Below are 18,810 nucleotides of genomic sequence, written 5' to 3'. Positions count from 1 at the left end.
GTGCCTCTTCGTATTTGGTGTATAAGCCTGTTTCACAGCAAACAAACATGTTGTGATCCCTGACCGCTGGCTGCACGGTGAGGTGAACAATGCAGCCGCTGCTTTATTCTGCAGATTTCCACATCTTGAACGTTTGTGAATTTGAAGAGAGTCGGTAAAACCTGCTAGTGTCACTAATTATGCCATGTTGGGTCCTTGAATTTGAGAGAACTCACCCTTAAAAGTCCTTGAATTTGAAGTTTAAGAAGATGTGGGAACCGTGCATCTTAAGGCTGCACAGCTTCTCTCATCTTCAACCACAAGATCAATACCACTCTTTTATGTATCTGCTAAAAATAAAGCTACGTATGCAGCCAGGAGCCGGTTGGTAAACTCTACCATCGCCTCTAAAGCTAGAAAAAACTACCTGCATGTGAAACTCCAGTTTGTAGTATAAAGTTAAAAATGCTGTTGTAACATCTCTTTCATATTTAACGGACAGATATGAGAGTTATTAATCTCTCGCTCCAACTCGTCACCAGAAAGCGAACGAATATTTTCCCCAAAAACGTCCAAACCAATCCTGTGAATGCGTCGATGCCACGTCCGTATTTAAAGAATGCTTTAATCGTCTCTCACAATACATTTCGGTGTTTGACAGAAAACATCAAAATAAGACATCATAATCCAGAGAGCAAACTAAATTCATCTTCTCAAACATCTGAAGTGACTCTGACGGAAAGCTCGTCTTCTTTTTTTTTTTTAAATCTTTGAAAACACACATTACAGTTCTCATGGCCGATAATGATTTCTTTGAAAAATAATTTGTACCGTATATAACATCACTTTCTAATTATTGTTTCCTTTTTTTTGTTAGTTTTTTTATAAATTATACAAAAACAACACAGGATTGGCACATCGTCCACAGCCATCAGTGTCAGAGATGAAGGAGAGAGAGAGGAAATAGAAATCACTGTAAGTGATGAAGGCTTATCATTACACAACAAGCAGTTACACAGTCTGGTTCTGCCTCGGCGGACTCGGAAGCGAGCGAGGCGTCATCTGATCTAATCGGTATCGTCACGTTCCAGTCATCGCTGCTCGCGGGAAAAAAAAGGCATGTTCATGTCTTGACGTGTAAAATCTGTAAATCGTCTCTGTGAATAGAAATCTTTAAGAAAATATCTTCTCGTGATCAGTGAGAGCAGTCGTGATCAGTGAGCAGTCGTGAAACATTCAGAGGTGGAGCCGCGTTTCAAGTCCAACACCCCCTGCAACATTTAACACCCGAAACAAAACAACAACAAAAAACAGGTTACATGAGCAAATGATGTCAAATGCAAAGCAAGTAATCTCAGGTGAGTATTTACAAGAACAGCAGGTACGTTAGGTAGTTTACAGTGTATTGCAACAATAGCAGACCTAAAACACGGAGACGTGACAGGATTAAGGCGTCGATTTAAGACCTCGGTCGTCAGTAAAACGACTACGTTTCATGACGAATACATGAATGTGACCAGTTGTAAAAAGTGAACTGAAACATTAACAAACCCATAGTGGAATTCACATCTGATTCACCTGATTCTCACATTTGTACAAAAAAGAAAATATCAGGACAGAACTGTTAACACTGACTCAAAACTGGAGCACAGACCATGAAGCAACACACCCAGAGCCACATTTAGTTTTTTTTTCTAAAGAAATATCTAAAACACTTATGGCTTCTCTCGTGATTTTACTTCTTCCGAGGAGTCGAGGAACTAAAAAAACAACAACAACAGAAAAAACTTTAGTTTCTGTAAAGATGACCAAAGAATAAGGCACCTGTAAAAAGCTCTCCGTGCCTTTGGTTAATCCTGGAAATGTGCGTTTCCTTATTTAAACACACACACACGGCGACGTGTCCTCCTCCTTCGCTCGTAAGCGTCGTTCAGATGGACTAGAACTTGAAATTACACGAAGCAGCTCAGGTAGTTTATGGATATCTGCAGGTTTGACCATCAACAACACTTCTGAATCCGATTTTTGTTAAAAATAACATTGCATGGTTCAATGTGCTGCCAGAAATAGAGCTTTACGATACTGTTTCACCTTCATGTGCTCTGAAAGATACAGGGATGCTTTAAACTAAAAGACTTACACATGAGAAATCATTGTTGTTTCTAATCCCAGTCACAGTGCGGTAATAACTCATCTCCCGTGGATCGGATCTGGAACCATCACACTGATTTCTACTGCAGCACCTCCGTGTAGCCACCAGAGGGCAGACACATCATACAAAATCACATCTTTTCTTTTTTTGGTCTGTTTCTCTGAATCCAGAATGATTTGAAAATCACGTGCAGATGATTAAATCAGCCGTACAGCTGCTGGATCAAGGTGCCTCCTTTCGTAGCATCTGTCACGGACTCTGTGAGGTCCAACAGCTCTCACAGCGTCGCCTGGTTTGTCGCCTGGAACGTTGTTCGGCTGCTCGCGTGTCAGATTTGTTTCCTCTTACTTGGGTGCGAATGTCTACAGTTAGTGTCACAAAGCTGTGTGTGTGTGTAACAAACATCACCTCTAACTTCAACAACAGCTCTGATACAGTGCAATTCCTCTATTTGTTCTGACATACAAAGATCTTCACCGGACAAGAGAAGTAACCATAACAGTAGATTTTTTTTTTTCACCACCAGCTACATCGAGCAATCACCACAAGTGCAGCCCTCATTGGATGTCACCTATATATGTGGCTGAACATTTTAGAAAATCTGAGTGCTGGCTGGTTCTCCCCCTCTTCTGATTGGACCCTGGTACTTGAATAACTTTCTGGGGTTCCCCCTTTTTCTTAAATCTTTCCGTACGCGACCCAACAGGGACATGGATTTCTAAACATTTGGTCCCAGACACAAGTCGCTCATAAGAATGAATAATTCCAGCTGAGCACCTTCACACGTCGTTTGGAAAAAGGAACTTTTGAGCGCACAAACGTTTGCCGGAAAGCATGAACAGATCCTTCTCCCGTCAGTGCTTCACCATCTTACTCACCGCGTTTCTTTTACAGCAATAGACAGATGCAGAATGGAAAGATTGTGAAAAAAAAAAAAACAGTGAAATGCAAAAACTGAAAGTGTCTGGATTAGCTAAAGTGCAGGTTTCCGGTGTGTTACACTGTACGGTGCAGATTGTCAGGTGAGCCATGAGGTCCACACAGGTGCTGTTAGGAATATTAACAGGGCCGTAAAGTGGCAACAGAGAGTCGACGGGGGAGGGGGGGGCCTCAAATGACAACCTGTTCTCCACTCCGACGAGAACCACACGAGAAAAGAGGCTGTGATTTGAGATTGAAACAGCGTCTCAGTGTCCATCAGTCAGTGATGTCTGCTCTCGAGTCCCCCCCGATTAAGCCCAGCGTCGGGCCGTGAACGTGTCCGGGGTGGGTGGGTGGTTGGAGGTTTGTTGCCCAGGAGGGCACAGAGCTCCGTCGAATCACAGCTGAAGAGACTTAACTGACCCGCTGCAGGGCTGCATTCACTGTCCTGCCCTGCTTCGGAGAAGTGATGGATGAGAGGAGGCCACGAGGAATCGGTCAAGACGGAGGCGGGGGACGCAAGCTCTTACACTTCATCTCGTCCAAGCCCTTCCAGTACTTGTAATTCTCCGACAGGTGTTCCATGAGACCAGGCAGGCTGGCGAAGGCTGAGAGGAGACACAGAAAAGGTTAGATGGGTTGAAGGAAAAACAAAAGGGGGACACAGATTTGGATTCAGATTGGATTCAATAGGTTCGTCTTAAAGACGAGGCTTTGATGCCTTGCTTTACTGACTCGCACTTCTGTGCCTGTGAAATGAAGCCAGCATGAAACTCAAATGTCCACTTGAGGCTGGCTCCAGAATCGAGTCCCCATGTCCAAATGTCCAACTTCACAGCAGAAATAAACAGCCTGGTAGAAAAAACAGTTTTGGTCTCTGTAGCTAGACGACCAGAGCCACCACACTCTACAGAAAACTGTTGTGACTATGGTACCTCATGCGATCTCACTTCAAAAAACCCAAACTATCCCGTGCTCTTCTGAGCTCAAAGTCCAGGCTAACAAACCGAGCTAACAGCAGCTACAGGTTACTTCACTGTCCATCATAAACTCTGTAAATCACAGAGAGTTGAGGCGGAGCAGCCGGAGGACATCAGAGGGAAAACCAGAAAACATTTCCTCCATAAAATATGATCCAGTTTCACCAGAATCAGTGAAATAGTTGCTGCTGTGTGACTTAGTGCCGTAAAGCGTTACGTACTTCTCCCGACCCGGAGCCCAAAGTTACATAGTGTGAGAACAGACGTACGAATGACAGAGACACCGTTCAGCTGATCACAGGTCAGAGTGGAGGTAAAGTCTGTTACCCTGTGCTGTATGTGTTAGTGTTGTCTTCCCAGGAACAAACATAAACAATGTGATGAAATGTCAACCGACTAAACACACCTGCTGTCAGACACTTCCTGTTATCATTCCAGATGAGCTATCAGACAGTGAGACGTGTGTTTGCATGAGGGTGTGGGTGTGTGTGTGTGTGTGTGTGTGTATGTGTGTGTGTGTGTGTGTGTGTGTGTGTGTGTGTGGTTCATGTACAGTGACTAATGTTATGTACACTCTGAAGTGTTGCTCCCACATAAAAAGGACTGCTGGGGGTCAGAGGTCTCTTTGTATTTCCCTCTCTCTCACACACACACACACACACACACACACACACACACACACACACACACACACACACACACACACACAGCTTTCTGGTCTGCAGAGTGTGTGTTCTCAGTGCATGACCCCTCTTGTTGTTTACATCCTCATTTCCGGTTTTGTTGACGACCCGTGGAACTGGCGATGACCCCGGCGGCGACCCCGGTGAGTTTAGACATGTGTGTGTTTTTGTGTTTATGTGTTTGTGTGTTTATGTGTAAGCGATGTTCTGCTCGACCGCCACCCCCCTCGTCCCTCGTCCAGTGATCGTAAACCCCCATCCCCTCGACTATTTTCCCAACTTCCCCTCCCCTGACGCCCTCGCAATTTCTCCCCGTCCCACCGGCATTTGGAATCTTTCCGTGACATCAGAGCGGTGTTGACAGTAAACAAGTTCCCTCTTGGGGGAGACTAAACTAAAGAGGGAATTCAGTGGGAATGGAGAGCTATAAGCACCATACTATCCCTTCCCACCTCTCCTCCTCCTCCTCCTCCTCCTCCTCCTCCTCCTCCTGCCTTTCCTGTAACCCTGTTTTATTTCATTCCTTAAGTTCAACCGCTGAGCGGTAAGAGATGTGAAACAGGCTCGTTCTGGACGCTCTCGGGTCACTGAGATCTATTTTAATGCATCAATCGTTGATTAACAACAATGGAAGTCCAACATAACTTTTGGTCCCTCTCTGTACAGACATTCATGATCCCCAGAGGACAACTCCTACTGATGCTCGTGCTTTCTTCTGGTGCCAGAATGAGGTTGAACATTATGGGATTTTAAGGAGATATCTTGAAAAGTATTGAATGGATTGCCATGATTCTTTGTACAGACATTCATGATCCCCAGAGGATGAATCCCACTGATCAGCGTTGTGTTTTTAGGTTTTTAGTGAGTTTTTTGTATAGCATTATTAAATTTGGTGCAGATATTTATTGTTCTGCAGGGGATACATTTTCTTTTTGTGACTTTTCCTGCAGTTATCTATTCTGGCATTTAAACATTCGTGTTCCCCAGAGGATAAAAAAAACAGACTTTCTCCTCTAGTGCCACCTTCAGGTTAACATTTCTGGTGTAGAGTGAAATGTCTCGGCAAATATTGTTGTGGTTTGTCGTGAAATTGCCAGGACGAATTCTAAAAACTGGTGATTCCAGCAAAACTAACGACATTCCCATCAACCTCGGCCTCAACCTAACTACAACCTAAGTTTGTTTGGGATTAAAATGTAGTTTAGGAGTTGGAGGAGGTCAGGAAACAACTTCATTTACTAGTTTTCAAACCACATTTGCATCTTTGTCAACAACGTGAACACAGTTTGTTGAGGAAAATGTGGTTGATCGCTCCTAAAAACAGAATTTTTAAAAACACTAGAATCATTTGTCAAACCAATGTTTTGTGTTAAGATTGTCTCAGCTGCCTCGGTTTATAGGGACGAGGCTTGAAAGCTCGAGACAGTTATCAAAGAGAAGGACAGAAAAAGTGTTTAAAAAGAATTTAGATATTAAACACTGTTTAACGTAAGTGGACTTGAGAGCAGACATCAGGTGAGGAAGCTCCACAGCACTTTAAGTTCTTTGAAAGTAAACATTTGAGCTTGTAAAGTAGCCTCTCTGACTCAAACTATGACTTGTGACCTTTAACTAGTCAGACTCTATAGTAAATATGTACAGGGGTTATTTTAGGAACACACTGCTACCTGGAATTGAAGTGGAAAAGGAAATGACTGCACACAGAGAAGATGAAGATGTTCTCACCATCCCAGGCGTCAAACATGTCGGTGATGAAGTAGTCTATGAAGGAGATCTGAGATTTGGGCACGCTGCAGGTGTTCCTGTCAAACACTGGCATCACCACCGGCAGCCCTTGTCTCTTCTCCTCGTCCGTCTGCACGACAAAGTTCAGGATGAAGCGACAGCAGCAAAGGTAAACGCACACACGAGATAAACGAGAAAAACAGACATCGTTGCATTAAACCGTATCAGCGTTCGTCCCCACACCTGTGCAAAGTACTCCTCCGAGATCCGTCCGGCCCACTCGATGCAGAGCTCCAGCGGCCTGCAGGGATTCGCCACATCTGCACACTTGATCAACATCCTCTTTATCAGCAGGCGGTTCTCCGGAGAGTTCCTGATGTTGGCCTGACCGTCGCAGTCGCTGTTCACGCTCTGGAGGAAAGACACGGAAGAGATAAACATCTGCACACGCGATACGAACACACACACACAGGCTGTTCAGTGTTCATGTTTTAAATGTGTGTGAACGTCTTGCTTTGTCTACAGGCAAACTTACAGTTCAACACCCATCAGCCTCTCTGGCTTTATTTTTTTGAAAAGAACCAGACGCCGTTCATTATCCGGCTTATTACACGGCTACTAACTAAAGAACAAAAAACACAAAATGTTGATTTATTGCATCCAGTGAGGTCCTCCAGAGTCTACGACCAAAACCACATCCATAGCAACAGTCTTGTTATTTGCAGCAGCGGGCTGATACACTGAAATAACAGACTGGAGGAATCAAGAACTCAGTGTTCAAGTTCTGCCACCGTTTTTCCTACAAATCGGATTTAATCAGTCCACCAATAAACAAAAGAACTCCATCAGAAGCTGTAGTATTTGATCAGTTGGTTCTTATCTTTTAAAGAAATGTAGCCAAGATCAAGTCTTTCAACTCCTTTGACTGATGTTTTCTTTGACTTCTTTCCAGGAAGCCTTGAAGAGATTATTAGGTTTGCAGGAAGGAAGCGTTGGATGTCACACTTACACTCGTGCTGGTCTCTTCTATGGCAGCCATCGGCTTGTTGATGCTGTTGACGAACTTGCTGACGTGCTCAAAGTGTCTGGTCATCTCCGTGGCCAACACCATGTCGATAATTGCCTGTCGCAGCGTCCGGAACTGATTCCTGTCAGCGGTGAAGGGGATAGAGTTAAGATCTGGACCCGGGTTGTTATGTCACACACTATTCGGTTACTCCGCTGTATAAACAACACCGGCTGCCACAGACCTGTCGGTGTTCTTGAAGATGTTGCTCTTGCTGTCTCGGACGGTGAGCTGGAAGGCGAGGGCGGCGTGGTGGCTCTCCAGCACGGCCGTGTCGTTGTAGAGGATCGCCAGTTCGCTGCCGGCGTTGCACAGGAAGGAGTTGGTCCTGCCCGGGTGGTCCACGTCATGCACTGTGGCCGCTATCAACGCCGCCACCTCATCCAGCTGGTCCAGACTGCTCTGAATGAAACAGCAGCACACACGGAGCGATGTCAGTACTTGTGCACACACAGTCAGTTTGAACAGATGTATCGATCTGTCTTCTTCTAACCTTGACTCTTTCCTTGCGTAGGAAGTAGGCAGTGGCGTGCAGCACGTCCGCGGCGTGCGTGGAGTTGTGGTAGGAGTTGGAGGCGTGGTAGCTGGCCTCGATGAGCTGCAGCCAGGAGCGCAGCGTGGCCTCCGAACAGTTCAGGAACTCGCACACGCCGAAACTCGTGAAGATCTTCAGCCCGAGGTAAGTCAGCGGTCTGCAGGGGATCGCACGAAAGAGCGTTTAAACATCAACACGTCTGACTTCTACTCTACTATTTCTACTTCTACTGATGGCTGAAGCTTCATATTTACAGCACAGAGACGAGAGTACGAGAGTAAAAAACATACTGAGGGTAGTAAGAAGTGTAATGCAACAATAAATCCAAGCAGCTCCTGGAGCAACATGAAACGACTGCCAACGCAACCAGCGTCAGATTTCCTTTTCTGAACTTGAGGATTTGGCGTTCTCTCCTCGCCCTCGCTCACTCTCCTCAGTCTCCACCATCTCCGTACCTCTTGTGCGTCGCCGCCTCCAGCTCCAGGATGTTGAACTCCCAGCACTCCTCGTCATTCAGCATCTCGGCGATGGACGGAGGGACGTCATTCAGGGTGACCGGGATAGCCAGCTGGCTCTGGCTCATATCTAACACACACACACACACACACCGTTCAATGTAAAATAAAAGGACAGAGGGGTTGCTCTGTGTGGGATCTCACAGATAAATAATATGATGGCTCTATAATATCTATACACATGTGCAAACACCATAAATCTGCTGCTTTGAGCTTGCGGCGGAAAAGATGGGAGTGTAATGAGATTGTTTAAAGTGTTGAAGAGCAGATGGAGCTGCAGCTCCGAGATAACAATACTGTCTTCTTTAAAATGTGATTTAGATCTTCTGCCGGTTAAGTGCTTGTGTAACGTGAATCATTATGATGGAAGTTACATAATAAAATCAGATGGAAAAATTCACACTCGGAACATTGTAATGCTTCCATCATGATGATAACTACCTTTAAACTTCATATTTATTCATGAGGTTCAGTCGAAGCAGTTTCATAATCTGCAGGATGATGATGAAGGCCATTAACATGAACTCAGCGCTGTTCGTCTTAATCATCATTTGAAGTGTGAACCTGTGCTGCCCTGCTTAAAAACACAGATCATATTTTCCTAATTGGCCCTAATGATGTGATGTAATGTTTTTACTGCTGCATATGATTCCTGTTAATCTCACATCCTGATACTCCAACCATCACGCCGGATCATGCATGATGTGAAGCGATTACAAAACGGACTAGATGACCCAGTCGTGGATATTCACTGATGAAAACACGGCAGTGATATTCCCCGCTGTGTCTTTTCTCATTCCTCTGCTCTGTTTGACGGTAACAACACGAAACTTTAATTTCTGTGGCTGACGGGACAAACGTGCTCTCAACTCGAGATCACGTCCAGAAACGAACGACGTTAAAAACTGCAGGGATTGTTTTTTAATTCCAGAGTTAGATGAGAAGATTGATGCCATGAATCTGGAAAGTGGGAGTTGCAAAGTGAAGCCGACGCAGAGGTGCCAAGAACTGCAGTTCCTTGGACAGCCACTAGAGAGTCAGTCTCCATAAGTCCCCATGTTAAAAACTTCACAGCAGAAATAAACATGTTTACAGCCTGGTACAAAAAACAGTTTTGGTCTCTACAATTATAAATAAATATGTAGTTATTACACTACTAGCAGCACCATGCTGTTTACTGATTTATCAGTTGTACACTAAGTAATAACTGAGCATATTGTGTTTTATTGATACGTTCGATGAAATAATTCAATGCTTACTTTTGCAGAAGACATATTCATTCCCAGAAAGTCTCCGCAGCCCGTCCTGCAGAGAAAAAACAAGGACTGGTTTGATTATTTGTCGCCTTAGGTTCATTTAAAGCTAATAATAGCAGATCTTAGCTCCATCTGCTCTTAAGATTGTTCTCTGCAGAACACAAATCATAAGTAATGGGAATATTTCTTTTTATTTATTGTCAACAAACCCCATGAAAGGACAAAAAACTACAACAGCGTGTTTGTCTCTACGCTCTCGTTTGTTTCTTCTGTAGAAGTAAATCTTTAAAAACAGCACACGAATATTAAAAGTGTCCTTCAGAGAAGGGACGGCGTATTTAACACGAGTTTGGCTACTTAACCCCGGTCTAAAAAAAAAAGTCCTCCTTGCTGGAAGTTTGGTCGTCTGGTGGATCTGAAAACTTCGTCTGTGTTTTTCAGAAAGACAAACATCTGCGTGCAGTGACTCACCTCATATTTGGTCTTATTCAACAAATCAAAAAAAATCAAAAATAAACAAAGACTGTGTTGGCACTCGGATTGGCATTGATTTGATTTTGGGAGCCAGAAATTTCTTGGTTAAACAAGAATGCATGTTCAATTTCATACGCATGAGGTAAGAACATTTTTACAATGTGATTAAAAAATAAAAAAAAGACCATTTCTTCTTTCTCCTTATAAAGAGCTTGAAGTGTGTGTGAATTAATTCAATAAGTGTACATCCGCTGCTGCGTCTTACACTCATGAGGCCCCCGACCAGGTCGTTGGTGTGGGGGTCATCTTCTTTGGAGGCGAGCTGGGGGGAGTAGAGCTCGGTGGTCCTCAGGATCTCCAACACGCGATCTAGAGCCTCGGCTACCGTTACCGGGCTGCTCTCCTGTGCCGCGTTGATGATGTTTATTACCTGAGGAAAAAAAAAGAAAAGTCCCTATGACTGAAAACAGACCCTGCATACAAACACACACAAAGAGGCCTCTGCAAAGACACGGAGATGTGCATGTGACGCCCGAGAAATCTTGTCTATGGGCTAAACGTCTAAATAAAGCTGCTTCTCAGACACACGAGCGTCACAGGACCCGCACAGAGACAATGTGACATACTGTGTTACTGTATATCACAGCCTGACCCGGGTTTATTGTGGATCTCCGGACAGAGATCACACCTCGAAACATTTTAATGTGAGGTTTGAAAAAACGTCTCCTGACGTCAACATCAGGTGTGAATACCCGAAGACGAGGCGAGACAACAACACATCTGTTCAATAAAGTTAAATTCATGAGTCAGTTTTTTAGTTTTAGTTTTGAAATATAGATTAACTCTTTAACCAGCGGCAGAAGAAGTATTTAGATCTTTAAAGTACTAATAAGACAATTACAAGTCAAAGTTTCATTCATTCTAAAGTATTATAAGTAAAATAATCAGTTATGGATGATGGTTAGGTCAATATATATTATGATATATTAGATTATGTTTTACGCCGTGAATGGATTTTTGACATTCAGTCTGGTAACTCTGGTTAGAAAGTTTGTTTAAATATTAAATTCTAGGAGTCTATTAGCTGGCATAAACACCCAGTGACCGGCTGTGTGCTGTGGAACAAAACGCTGAAATCCAGAATTAATTTAAAACAGACAGATCTCTTGTTGGAGTTTCGGTGCTGCCATGAACCTACGAGCATGAAACAAACTGCTGACAGGACAGAAAACAGTCCAGCATGTGCAGCCCGATGATCGCTGGTGGAAGAACGAGCGATTCCTGCACCGAGAGTTTTAAAACGCTCCGGGCGTCGCTCGCACTGGAAGGATTGAGTGTTCCTCACGGACTCCTCAGCTGTTTGGTGGAGAGTATTTGGAGTTGTGATCTCTTGTTAAACTTGTGCTTAACTGAACCGGACCATTGGTTTGAAGTGTGCCACGTATAGAGGAACCTGGGGCGACTTTTGGAAAATTGAAGTTTAAGGAAAACACCTGTGTGTTTGAATATGAGTCTGCAGCGTTTCAAAGCACGCAGAGAGAATCCATCAAACAGGAAACTGATCTAAATTTAGTTTGACAAAGATTAATAATGTTTCTCTTCTCTTCTCAAACAACGTCTGTGTGGTCGGCTGAAAAAGAAAAACTAAAAAGGATGAAATACATTTTGCATTGCTTTTTTTTCCCCGAGGGGGACTTGAACACAGCGTACCTTTGTGATGGGAGCCTCGATAGTCATGGAGTGAATCCTGGCGACGGAGGAATATCTTCGATTCTGTAAACTGGGAGCTGCAGTTCAGAGAGAACAATGATTTCATGTGTTATCGTAGCTCGTTCTCTGACAGGCTGTTATGGTCTTAATTAAGAAAATCGCAGGAATTGTCAGCCCTCATTAAAAGGTTCATGAATGCAGGGCAGAAAACAAGCGTACAAAAAAAAAAAAAAGCAGCAGGAAATGGACAAAATGTAAACGCAGAACAAATGTTTAAATAAAAAAAGGCCGATGGAGGACGAGAGGAGCGCGGGGGAAAGTGGTTTGATTGCAGAACAAAGCGGAGGAGAGGCAGCACTCTGCACGCTGAGATTCCTGGAAATAGCAGCAGCTGTGTCAAAGTGAGTCGAGGAGGGAGGAACATAATGTCATCAGCCCACCACGTCTCTCTTTAGGATCTCTTTAGCTCAAGTAGCCATCATAACACAGTCTGACTCACTCTCATCATCCCCCCGTCCTCCCTTTGTGTTCCTGCCTTTACTTTATTCTCACTGCGGTTATCTCGTCCTCTCTCGGCCCTCTGCGGCTCAGACTGCAGCTTCATTCATTTCAAACACGCTCGGATTGAAGATGATGCATTTTGAAAGGTCTCACCGTCACTGCCGCGAGAGCTGAGCGACCTGGCGTCGATCGAATCTTTCCTCCTGTCGCGGTGACGTAGAGAATGGCACTCTGTGGAGAGGCAGAGGGAGGTGATGGAGGTTAAATGTACGGCGTGTTTACGCTGACTGATTTATAACGATATGCTGTGATCAGTTTCTTATGTATGATCATTAAATAATGAGTTTGCAATCAGCAGTTTTTTTTAGGAAAATAAATAATCACACATCTTTGAACAGCCCAAAAGGTCAATTAACTAATTAATTAACTGCACTTCTTATTGTTCAAAAGATATTTCCACAATCCTCAGAGACTTCTTTATTAATCTAGATTTAAAAAACAATTCTGTCTGCTGCTTGATCAAAAAGATTTTTAACCACAGGAAATGCTGGAAATAACACAGAAGTTATTTGTGTGTGAATATATTAAAGCAGTTTCACGCTTTTGTAGTGAATAACTGCACATAATCCCGGACGTGCCGATATTCAGTATAACGTCACAACCTGGAGTGTGATATTGTTTTTATACAACAGTTCCAGGGAGCTGAAGTTTAATTCAAATATGTGTTTTTGTTGTTTTAATGTTGTCAACAGGTAACTGTTAGGATAAGTTTGTCTGATGTTAGTTATTGGTTTGATTACTGGTCAGGTTTATCTTCAGATAATCGTGTTCAGTATGCAGCAGGTCGCCTCGTGTGTGTGTGTGTGTGTGTGTGTGTGTGTGTGTGTGTGTGTGTGTGTGTGTGTGTGTGTGTGTGTGTGTGTGTGTGACTTTTAACTACGTGTAGAAACATGTTCATCTACTGTATGTCGTGCAAAGTTAGTAAAAGTTAGTAGTTAAAAGTCTCTGTGCTGTTGTTGCTCTATATCAGAACCAACTGTTGCATACAAAGAACATAAAAGAACATTAACATAGAGAGATATTACAGAGAATTATAAGGGCCAGACATAACATGAACTTTTTTAATTTCACCTTTCAATAACAGAGTTTAAATGTCCAGAATAAAGTTCTTAAATCTCTTCTGATCCATCAAACTGAGACACTATCTTTTCAAAATCGTTACACTTATTATTACCACGCTGTGTTTATGCACTAAAAGAGAGAGTTCATCTTCACAGCAGCGATCATGTGCAACAACGCCGGCAGTTTGATTTAATCTTGTAATTCTCCAACACTTCATCGTAGAATTATAACTTATAATCAAATATTTCATTTGTGTTCATGTTGTACAAATTGATTAAGGAGATCAACCATTGGGATGATGAAAAACATGAAGTTTAAAGCTTCATACACACATAAATGATTAACTAATCTATGCAGGTATATGTTTGACTTTTCTAATAATCTGTTCACGGCTCCATAGATCAGTGATTCAGAGTCACAAACTGCTAAATCATGCTAGAATATTAAAAATATACACCTGTCCAGTTAAAAGAAACCTGGCGTGATGAGTTACCTGACTGAGAATGTTCCCCGCTGCATCTCTCCTCCTTGTTGAACTTGTGGACCTGACAGACAGACACAGAGCACAAGCTGATTAAAGTCCAGGTCTGGACCACGACCAAGAGTCGCTGCTGGTCCGCCTTCGCCTTCGCTGTCAGGAGAATAATCAGCCTCATTGAAAGCAACACACAGGCAGGATTACTTCTTACTGTCAGCCAGCGATGTGATGTTCTTTATTCTCTCTTCTACAGACATGTTTGATTCTTTGACACCTCGTTGTCTTTTCATAACCTGTGTGAGTGTCGTTAGGCATTAGAAGATTCTCTGTGACTAAAGCTGCTCATGAAAACAGAGGAAGTGTCTGAATCAAAGAGTGGTGACAGCTCTGCCCTGCCTTCGTCTCAGGACGACGTCAGCGAGATGTTAAGCTGATCTTTTTTTTTTTAGAGATCTAACGCGATCCTGATAAATACCAGCTATTAAATCTTGTGTTGACATGAAATCACACCGCGGTCGTCTGAACGAGCTTTTGCACTGACATGACACATCTGCACTTTGGAAAAACACAAAGATTATCATACAGATGCATCATGAACGTGCGTCTGTGCTTTAATCCTGCAGGAATTCACGTTAACGTTAATTATGAATGCTCCTTGTTGATGTTTTTGGACACTACCTGAAGAGCTAATGTATGTCGTCCAGTGGTTCTGGCTGGCGTGGATCCACAATAAATCTGATTTATGTTGGGAAAATAAACAAATAAGAGTTTGCCGATGCATCGTGCCGACCTTTGTTTCACTAAAATTCAACTTGAGATCTTCTTGATGAGTTGGGCTGAGCTTCAGTCTGTGTTTAGTGTCATCACTGCTTGTTTCTGTCCGCGTGAGGAGCCGAGCTCAAAACAGAACGTTAGAAGTGGACGCCAAATACCAATTTGTGAGATTTACGTCTTAAATTCTGACATATTTTTTTTTTACTATCATCTAATTTCAAAAAGAATTACACAATACTCCAGAACGATTTGGACATTTTCAAGATTTTGACCCAAATGTTTGACTTCTCTGAAAACCCTGTAACATTAAGGACATGCTGAAGTTTCACTAAAACATATTTTTATATTAACATATATCGGTCATTATTTTATGATATAGGCACAATCAATCTATATTGTTCATGTCGCATCAGGATCGGTTCATCGGTTTGTGGAACAGGGTTGATGGGTGACTGAGGAATGGAACTAAATCATTTTAATGAATAATCATGAATTTATTTTTTATTTTTTAAATTACAGAGAGCACAGATAGATGTTCATGTGAACAGAGATCACAAAATAACAGGTGTCGACTGAAATAACAAGATCATTTCTGATATAAAGATACATTTTTTTGATTTTTTTTTTTTTACACTTTATTAAAAAAGACATTTTACTTGATATAAAAAGGCTTTTAAAAATATATATATTTTAATATGTTGGTTCTGAGCTACATTTATCATATCTGAAACTCTTTTTTTTTGCACTCTGTTTTTCAACTGTATGCATTCTGTGTATTCTATTTTTAACTTTATTATTATTAGGCCTTTTATCAGTGAGTTTATTTAACATCTTATATATTTCCACCTTATTTTACTACGAGTTTACTATTTCCCATGATCTTCTAATGTTTTCATGAAGCGCTCCTTGCATGTAATCTGTCTGTTTAAAGCTGTTTCTTCTATAAAAAGTGATGAAGTTTATTGTACATCACGCAGCAGTTCATTATCATTCTTATTACTCCAGCTGTGACGGCCCTTTCTCCCGTGTTTATCATGCGTTTTCCTGGAGGTGACAGTCTGTACAGTACATCCTGTTAGTCACAGCGAGGTTACTGCAGAGCCTCTAATCCAGTTACAGGAGATTTTCCTCACCCAGCGACTCGCTGCACCTTTGCATCCTGCTGACCGTGCATCGTGCACGTTTATGTAATGATGAAGAATATGCCGTATGTCTGTTTATTCATTTTTATGTGAAAACAAACAGGAGAAATGTCGTTTTGATCGGGGGAAACAAGTCCTTCAAATGTTTGTTAATTACATTTCATCTTTCACTCTCACACAGTTTCCCATTTTCTCTTTTTACAGCTCCCCCCATCTCGAAATTTCTAAGTCGCCTGCTCTCGGGTCTCCAGCGCGTCCCGTACTGAGTAAATAGGATTAAGACAGCATAAACACTTCTAATGACATACAAGGTTGCCAGATTTAGCTGGCTACGTCCTAATGGGCTTCTTGGGCTGCGACGCACAAACACACAATCTAAAAAAAACAACAACTTTTTGAATTAACTCCACGAGAGCTGGGAAATAGTTGAGATTATGATGGCCCTTAATTGAGACGGGAAAGACAAACAAAACTGACCCTAAACCTGCTGGAAGTCTGGAGTGCTTAGACAAATACTGCTAACTAAACAACACAATGAAATGGAAACCGTGGTCCGCGGCCAAACGTCTGGGTGGGAAAAGATGTGGAATAATGTGTGTGGTTTAAAGTGCTCAGAGGAAAATGTTCGGAGCAAAGCATACAGTATCGTATTAGTGCCTATCCTGAAAGGACCTCAGTGGCCTTGGGTTTGTCGGATGGATAATGGGGTCTCAGTGAAGATGAACGACATCATTTAGCTTTAAATATCATCACATACTAAACTTTTGTTCCTGCTTTGCGTCAGTTCCGTTCCATAACGCGTGGCGGGCTTCCACGGTTCTGGAGAAACGGGATCAGGCGCAGCCGTGTCGAAGGATTCCTGATTCCCAACGAGGAGCAGGAATGAATGCCGTTTGGCTTTGGCGGGCACATGCCAACGGCTGACTCACCTTATGCACACATGATGAAAGAGAGCAATGAGCTAAAGCTAGTCTCTGTGCAAGCTTTGCCTCGGGGTATAAATAGCCCTGGCGCCTGGCTGCTGGCCCTCCCAGGCCTTAGCGGGGGATCCTGGTGCTTAGCCGTAGCTTAGCATAGTATGACGTTATTGGCCTGGAACCCAGCTGAGAGCAGCGACACACACCTGCTTCAGAGTAATGTGTGCACGCTGCTAAACAGAGCTGGAAGCCTGCGAGGCTACAAGTGTTTCAATCCGACACTTTAGCCTGCAGTTCATTTCAAGTATTTACGTAAAAACTAAAAACTTCCAGCCGAGTTTGCAATCTGTGCCCGAGTCCAGTTTGGATCATCTCTCCACCCGGCTTGATTGGGCCAAGCTGTGTACTGATGGACTGATATTGACAAGTGGACTTATGAGTTTAAAGCTTTTTGTAAATTAAATAGTGTAGCTGCATTCTTCTCAGAGCAGCTGTTAGTGGGCCTGTAAGCTCAGGAATTAACATTCTGAGCCTGAAAATCAGCGTTTTGGTTTAAGATTTGAACAATTCAGGCAAAGTAAGCGTGGTGGAGGTTTGAAGAACACCTGAATTAGTCAACGATCAAGATTTTTATTGCAGCTTTTGAGAGTCAAAGCTCATCTGAGAGCCCCTTCTGCTCCCAGGAGGCAGCGTTTCATCATCACCCAACAAAACGCATTTGATTATTCGATCAGGACTCCACTCACCTGATTGTTGTTGTCAACGTGAGGTCTCTTGATGGCTACGAAATGTCGGATCTTCCTGTTGGAAGCGAGATCAGAGAGCCTGTGAGTCATTTCTCATTTCTTGGAGACGTACAGCAATCGCTTCGGGTTGATTCGTCTTAGCTTACCCTCCTTGGCCGATGACGGGTGTTATCTTCACTTGCTGTTGTATACTGTCGCCTGACTTCTTCCTGGCGTAGTAAATGCCCTGCCACTCCTTCAGGGAGAGCAACAGAGCGGTGAGGCATTGACACGGTATCGTCTCGTCTCACGGTGCGAGTAGATGGATGGATGACTTTGACACTGACCTTTCCTTTCTTGATGCAGGTGTTGATGGTTTCCAGCAGGTCGGCTCGGTTCTTTTCACTCTTGGGGAGTTCGGTCAGTTCCTTCCCGATCAGCTCCCCCTTGTGGTAGCCCATCATCCGCTCGAACGCCGGGTTCACGTACTGAAAACCAAGAAGACGTTACAGAGTTAATTTATTTTTAAAAATATTACTTTAAAACTACATTTGTGTCAGTCTTTGGTCATCTCATAGGATTTTAGTTTCTCATACTTTGTAGCTTTGGGCTCTGAGTACGATCAACCACGAGAAGTACGGGACGCCACCAACTATTTCACTGATTCTGGTGAAACTGGATCATATTTTATGGAGGAAATGTTTTCTGGTTTTCCCTCTGATGTCCTCCGGCTGCTCCGCCTCAACTCTCTGTGATTTACAGAGTTTATGATGGACAGTGAAGTAAACTGCTGACAGCTGTAGCTGCTGTTAGATCAGTCTGTTAGCCGGTGCTGCCCGTACTGTGAGCTCAGAGTGTTAGTGTTTGTACCACGGGCGATTTGGGTTCAGCAGCTTTTAGGGACATAATGGCAGAGGAGAAAAGAGTGAAGAGGACGTTGACAGATGAAGCTGGCTTTAAAGGTATGTATGCATGCATGTGCGTCCATTATTCCTACCTGTATTATGTGGTCCTCGCTGGTGATCTCCACGGCCTCTTGACAATGCTCCAAAGCAGTGAAGACGGAGTTACAGGCCCTGTGGATGAACAAAGCCACGCCGACTCTGAGGATTAGTAAACTGGTGTCTGTGCACGCATGTATGATCGTGGTCACGA

At 43.2% G+C, this 18,810-nt stretch overlaps 1 protein-coding gene across 4 annotated transcripts in view; it reads right to left on the bottom strand.

The window, feature by feature from the left end:
* Positions 1–590: 590 nt before the first annotated feature.
* Positions 591–18,810, bottom strand: part of pde8b (phosphodiesterase 8B) — a 42,029-nt gene continuing 23,809 nt past the window's right edge. For 3 of the 4 annotated variants that reach the window (XM_027282095.1, XM_027282096.1, XM_027282094.1), the window contains exons 7-22: positions 18,653–18,731; positions 18,003–18,143; positions 17,823–17,911; positions 17,677–17,731; positions 14,113–14,164; positions 12,651–12,728; positions 11,997–12,073; positions 10,552–10,716; positions 9,816–9,861; positions 8,497–8,626; positions 8,000–8,198; positions 7,691–7,908; positions 7,450–7,588; positions 6,684–6,851; positions 6,441–6,570; positions 3,551–3,660 (exon numbers count right to left, since the gene is read on the bottom strand). In XM_027282095.1, coding sequence (XP_027137896.1) covers positions 3,551–3,660; positions 6,441–6,570; positions 6,684–6,851; positions 7,450–7,588; positions 7,691–7,908; positions 8,000–8,198; positions 8,497–8,626; positions 9,816–9,861; positions 10,552–10,716; positions 11,997–12,073; positions 12,651–12,728; positions 14,113–14,164; positions 17,677–17,731; positions 17,823–17,911; positions 18,003–18,143; positions 18,653–18,731 — 1,876 coding nt within the window. Of the gene's footprint in view, positions 3,661–6,440; positions 6,571–6,683; positions 6,852–7,449; positions 7,589–7,690; positions 7,909–7,999; positions 8,199–8,496; positions 8,627–9,815; positions 9,862–10,551; positions 10,717–11,996; positions 12,074–12,650; positions 12,729–14,112; positions 14,165–17,676; positions 17,732–17,822; positions 17,912–18,002; positions 18,144–18,652; positions 18,732–18,810 lie in introns of all 4 variants that reach the window. The other variant, XM_019265078.2, reaches the window with a different exon arrangement.

Source organism: Larimichthys crocea, chromosome IX (genome assembly GCF_000972845.2).
Source record: "Larimichthys crocea isolate SSNF chromosome IX, L_crocea_2.0, whole genome shotgun sequence".
Taxonomy (NCBI): Eukaryota; Metazoa; Chordata; class Actinopteri; family Sciaenidae; genus Larimichthys; species Larimichthys crocea.
This window is presented reverse-complemented; position numbering and strand designations above follow the sequence as displayed.